Source organism: Acanthisitta chloris, unplaced genomic scaffold (assembly GCF_000695815.1).
Source record: "Acanthisitta chloris isolate BGI_N310 unplaced genomic scaffold, ASM69581v1 scaffold43551, whole genome shotgun sequence".
Classification (NCBI taxonomy): Eukaryota; Metazoa; Chordata; class Aves; order Passeriformes; family Acanthisittidae; genus Acanthisitta; species Acanthisitta chloris.
Window position 1 is genome coordinate 1 of NW_008656194.1, and position 5801 is coordinate 5801.

General features: G+C 37.7%; 1 protein-coding gene across 1 annotated transcript in view; it reads left to right on the forward strand.

Annotated features, from left to right (window-relative positions):
- Window positions 1-663: 663 nt before the first annotated feature.
- Window positions 664-5801, forward strand: part of HDAC10 (histone deacetylase 10) — a gene marked incomplete at its 3' end in the record, with an annotated part of 16897 nt that continues 11759 nt past the window's right edge. Inside the window, exons 1-7 of the mRNA XM_009084200.1 lie at window positions 664-728; window positions 1616-1750; window positions 3324-3420; window positions 4091-4188; window positions 4269-4373; window positions 4582-4650; window positions 5266-5392. Coding sequence (XP_009082448.1) covers window positions 664-728; window positions 1616-1750; window positions 3324-3420; window positions 4091-4188; window positions 4269-4373; window positions 4582-4650; window positions 5266-5392 — 696 coding nt within the window. The remainder of the gene's footprint in view (window positions 729-1615; window positions 1751-3323; window positions 3421-4090; window positions 4189-4268; window positions 4374-4581; window positions 4651-5265; window positions 5393-5801) is intronic.

The following is a 5801-nucleotide window of genomic DNA, read 5'->3' on the forward strand; positions in this document are numbered from 1 at the left end:
CCTGGGCTGGGGGGGGCTGGGGGGCTCGGGGAGGTGGTGCGACCCTTCCCCTGCTCCAGCAGTACCAGTGCCAAGGTTCGGAACTCGGACGGCTGTGAATTCTGTCTGTATCCAGTGTGGAGGTCGGTGCCATTAGCATTGCACTGCTGCCTCCCTCCTGTCAGTGGAGTCCTGAAGGCTTTTGTTTGATTTCATGCTGTAAGTACAAAGTCTGAAGTGCATTATTGTCGTGCAAGCAGATATGGTTGGCCCTAGTCAAAAGAAGATTTGATACTGGTCATCATTTTACAGTGCCCGAGCTGACAGCATCTCAGAGGGGACACCTGAGAGCATAGGCTAAATGCAGGTTTTGAAACTTTCATTCTTGTGTGACCATCTCGAATGTAACATGGCTTAATTGGAATATAAATTAGATCCCTAAAATACTGAAAGGTCTCTTCATTTTCAGACACATTACAAGAGTCAATATATAAACTTTACATGTTTTCCTGTTGGTCTGCAGGGAACTAATGAAGTGACAATATAAAAAAAAGTGAAATATTACAGTGGCCACATGATTAATATCCTAACCCACATGATCAGTATGCTAACTGTTCTAAGGTTAAGTTTGCTTCTTACCTGAAACATATGGCTTGGCATTTTTGTTTTGCTCAGTCTGTGGCAATGGCTTCAGGAACAGCGCTGGTTTATGACGAGGAGATGACCACTCATAAACTACTTTGGAGTGAGTAAGTCACTGCCTTTATTTTTATGAATAGATTCTTATTAGGACTTCTGAGAGAAGTACCAAAGAAATGCCTTTTTTGTAAATTTAATAGGAAGTACCTAGTGCTAGTACTGTGTGTACTAGTGTACCAGTGTACACTGTACTAGTGTAATTTTCCTAGTAAATAGAAAGTCTTTCTTTTTGGAGAAAAAAAGTTATTCCCTATTTGTGTGTAGATACTGTAATGATAATCTGAAGCTGGAATTGAGAGGCTGTAGGCCTCTAGTATGGGAGGCCTTAACAAGAAGTGTTAGAGTTAGCCATCTGTGTAGCCCCTCTAAATGAAGTGTTTTAAGCTAATTAAATTGTTTATAAAGATAAAGTATCATTGATCTGGAAACAAGTATGTAGATATACTCACTCAGCTGAAACCTGTCAAATCCAGTTAGAAGTTGGTACATGTCACTTGTTGAAATTTACATAAATTCGACCAGTTCCGTTGCAGTGCTCATAGTAACTGCAAAGAAGGAGATATTGTTGTCTTCTCTTCCAAAGCTGCTTCTCCTCTGTTCACCTTCATTGTAATCTACAGCTTTCAATTTCAGCATTCCTGTATCTGTAGTTAAGCATTGTGACTTTTAGCAGTGAGGGAGGAAACAAAAAATTATGTTATTGTGTTGCAGGGTTTTTTAAAGACTTTTTTCTCCTTACATATTTTAGAATCAATTTCTAGCTCAGTTCCAAACCAAAAAGTATTTAAAGATTTTGTTTTTCCTTTACTCTCATGTGTCCCTCTGTGAGGGTAATGAATCTTCTTACAATGGGAAGTTGAAAGCTAGGCTTTATGAAGTGCATTTGTTAGCTGTGCTGGTATAGTATTATAGTAATATGATTATTGCTTATTTTTAGTCCCATTTGTGATATTGAAGTGCCAGAAAGACTTTCGTCCTCGTATGAACAACTTAAGTGTTACCATGTTGTGGAGAGATGTGTCCATGTGCCTTCCAGACTGGGCAGTGAGGAGGAGATCCTGCTGGTTCACAGGTCTGAAATTTAACTTTCATTGCTATTCAGATTAGTTCAATGTAACAGCAGATCCTATACCTCTGGGTTGTATTTTGATCCATTGGAAAAGGGTTGCTCCAAAATTCAATGATGTCCATGAGTTTCAATGGGAAATGTGTCACACTCAAAGTTAGATAAATAATGAGTATGGTGTAGGTGCTGAATTATGAATCTGCTACTCATTTAAATCCATTCTCACTCTTTTGGATCTTAAGCAATGAATGCTGATTTATAGATAGGAATAAAAGTAGACTTCTAAAAAAAATTAGGACAAGACTTTGAAAAGTGTAGAAAAACGGGTATTTCTTTAGAGAGATAATAATCTCCCCTTTCTTCCAAGCATCTTTGGGATAGAGTGAACCAAGCAGAAAAACTTTGCAACCCCAGGAGGGAAGGGATGCAACTCAGGGCCCAGATACCTGTGGTACTGTGACACCAGTACCATAGCTTGATCCCAAGTTGTGGTTGAATTTTCAGGTTCCAGAACAGTATTTTTCCTAAAAACATGTTAGTAAGAATACAATTAGTGCTGTGTACCAATACAATTTGTTTTCATGATAAATACATTGCTGATTGGGTATGAAAGAGGCTTGATCACTATTTCCAGTTGATTTGCTCCTGCCGGATGACTGGGGCAAATCACTTCACAAAGTCTTGTCTTGGTTTCCATAGGTAAGCTAGAGATAATAGAGCTCTTTCCTCTCTGAAACACTTTTAGATTAAAACAAGTTTATAACTTTTATAAAAATGTTTTATGTTCACAGTTACTATCGAGGCTGCTGCTGAAGTTAAACTAGTAACTATACAGTCAGTCATGTTCGTATGGTTTTAGTCCTGTTAATGCCTTTATTTTAAAGCCACTGTTTATTTTCATTAGGCAACACTAGCATGTTTCATTTTGTTGTGAAATTCTGATTACTTCAGTGTTGTCCACCCAGAGGAATGTGTATATGGTCATTGTATCCTGGATTAGGACACAGTAGGGAGAGGAGATGCCATCAGCCTCCATTTCCAGTTTACTACACCGGAGCAGGAGATCAGTGACAGAGAATTGGTGGAACATTGATGCTAATGCCTTAGTATTTATTGCACTCTTGAACCAGTGAAAAGAGGGAGTTAGTAGATCAAATAGTTGTTTTTCGTACAGCAAGGCAGGACTAGAGGCACATTCTCAGAGTTGTAATTCACACTCTGATGACTGTCAGAATCTCATTGAGATGGTATCTGTATGTAGAGAGGATTACAAAATAGATTGCTGCATGATGAGCAAAGAGTCTATTTTTTTTGGAAGACTAATTGCTCTCATCAGGGAGAAAAATGTCATACACTTAAGACATTCAAGAACCCTTGTTTTTATAGCACTCCTAACTTTTTTCACTATATCCTGCAACTAGCTTTCCAGAGTACCTACTGGACTTGTAAAGTCTCACAGCCCATTTTAACATCTATTCTGCTACTACTTATTGCATTCTGCATTAAAAAAAAAAACCCCAAAAAACAACCCAAGTCTATAGTTGCTTTGTTAATTGTTGTGTTAATCTCTCCTCTGCAGTTCAGAGCACTTGGAAGTGGCGAAAAGCACTCAGACAATGAATGAGGAGGAACTGAAAAGAGTCTCTGAAAATTACGATGCTTTTTTCTTTCATCCGGTGTGTAAGTTAAACTGTATCCTCTGGGAGTTACAAGTATTTGCCTTATTGCATCTGAGTAACACTTTTCTAAGTAAGGGAAAAAATAACAGTACATTTTTTGCTATTTAAGTAGTTTCACATTTATTTATGATATTATTGTTACCTGTTTCAAGTTCAGTACGATGCTGTAGTTTAAATTGGTTGTGTCCTTGTCATCTATTCTGTAATTGTATCATGTCAGTATAGTGCACTACTCAAATTTTAGCTCTGTTTTTGTCACTTACTGTCACCATAGACTATTAGTGACCCACAAATCACAGTTTGGTAACAGCTGCTCTGAAATATTGTGCCAGGTAATGGAGATGCTCTTCCATGTTTTGATTCTGTAGGGTTTCATTACTTATTTTCAAAGACATTTTGTTATTCCACTAGTCAGTTCAGTATGTCTGTCCCGTGTTTCTTAACTACTCCACAGAGAACATCCTTATGAAGGATATGGTGATCACAGGTGATCCTAGTAGAAAGCACATTGGAATCTGTGTTGTAAATTTCTGTTTCAAGTATTTGCATTCAGCTTCAGTTGGGTAGAATTACGTCAAGGCAATTTGCTGTTGGAGTGCTAAAGCATGTCATGTGTGACTGGTTTAAGTTGATGAGTAATTGACAGCTATGAGTTTCTGTTTCTCAGAGCACTTACCGCTGTGCCAGACTAGCAGTAGGAGCAACTCTGCAGCTGGTGGATGCTGTGATGTCAGGGAAAGTGCACAATGGAATGGCATTAGTAAGGTAAGGGAATATGTGAGAAAGCTTTCACTTCTTAGCAAAATTTATTTTCTTGTAAGTAACTTTATAAAACTTTGGTTCAGGCCTCCAGGTCACCACAGCCAGAGGAATGCAGCTAATGGGTTCTGTCTGTTCAACAATGTTGCTATTGCAGCAGAATATGCAAAACTGAAATATGGTCTACAGAGGTGAGTGCACAGCTAACTCTGGAGAAGCTTTTCAGACCCAATATGGAATTTAGGTAACAGTTTGACATTGTACTGGTTTAGATTAATGTCTAGAGCTTCTTGGGTGTCCTGTACCTTTTGATTCAGAAAAATGTTTTCATCTGTACCTTCTGTGGATTGAGATGCTGTGGTTCTTCCACTCAATGTTTTCTTTTACTGATCTATGCAGAATCCTAATTGTTGACTGGGATGTGCACCATGGGCAAGGAATTCAGTATATATTTGAAGAAGACCCAAGGTTTGAAGGGTTTTGATTTTCTTTCAGTATTAGCTGTTTAAGGGTTGCTTGCTTCTGTAGAGAGTAAGTTGTCTTAAATTTCTAAAACTACAATCTTGCTATGTTAGCCACTCTGTTTTTTACTTGTAATAAAGTAGGGGAGGGGAAAAATCTAACGCAAAAAAAGGGAAATACATAGATCTGTTCTACTTTAAAGAGTAATAAAACCAAAACGAGCTGCATTACTCAGGTAATACATCTGTTATCTATGTTCATGAATCTCTCAGTTCTTCAAGTAGTAGTTGGATAAAATACATTAACTTCACATTGTTTTGGAAAAGCCACTTAAGTCGGTTCTAGAAACAAGACTGCTGTTTCTGAAAATTCCTGTCTTTGATCCTTATGGAGTGTTTGCATATAACATTTTCAGGAGCTTAATTTTAGGTTAATTTTGACATAGAATCTACTGTACCAATTTTCACAGTTCAGGTCCTTCAAGAGAACTGAGGAGAAAGGACAGTTTTATTTTCTTGCTTTCAGTCAGTACAATCACTTTGTTCAGGATATAAAGTAATGCCCAGAATCCTTTTGTCAAGTTGGGTTTTTTTTTTTGGCTTTTTTAATTATGATTTTCAGTGTCTTGTACTTTTCCTGGCATCGCTATGAACATCAGGAATTCTGGCCATCACTCAAAGAATCTGACTATGATGCTGTGGGTCTGGGAAAAGGAAAAGGTTTCAACATAAATTTGCCTTGGAATAAGGTAAATATTGTTTACAGCACAACAAAGCAAGTGCAGTAGCTTTATATCTCTGTATCTCTGTATTTCTGTATCACTTTCTGAGACAGTGCACTGCTTCACTTGCCTGGCTGATAACTTAGCCCGGTGCACATCCTTCCTGTCAGTGAAATGTCTACAGAAAAATATGGCTCAGAATGTGATAATGTTAAAAAAAAAAAAAGCAAAAGGGGAGAAAAAAACTTGTACATTAGTTTTTTTCTTGACTATCTTGCCTAGCCATCAAATGGAAAGGTGTTTCAGGAGATGGTTACATCTATCCTTGTTGAGCAGAGAATTTAAGCTCATTCTTAGGACTAAAAAGGGTGGATATATATGCATTTAAATAGAGTTTATTTTACTTGACTTCGTAAGTTTCCGTTATCTTTTACTA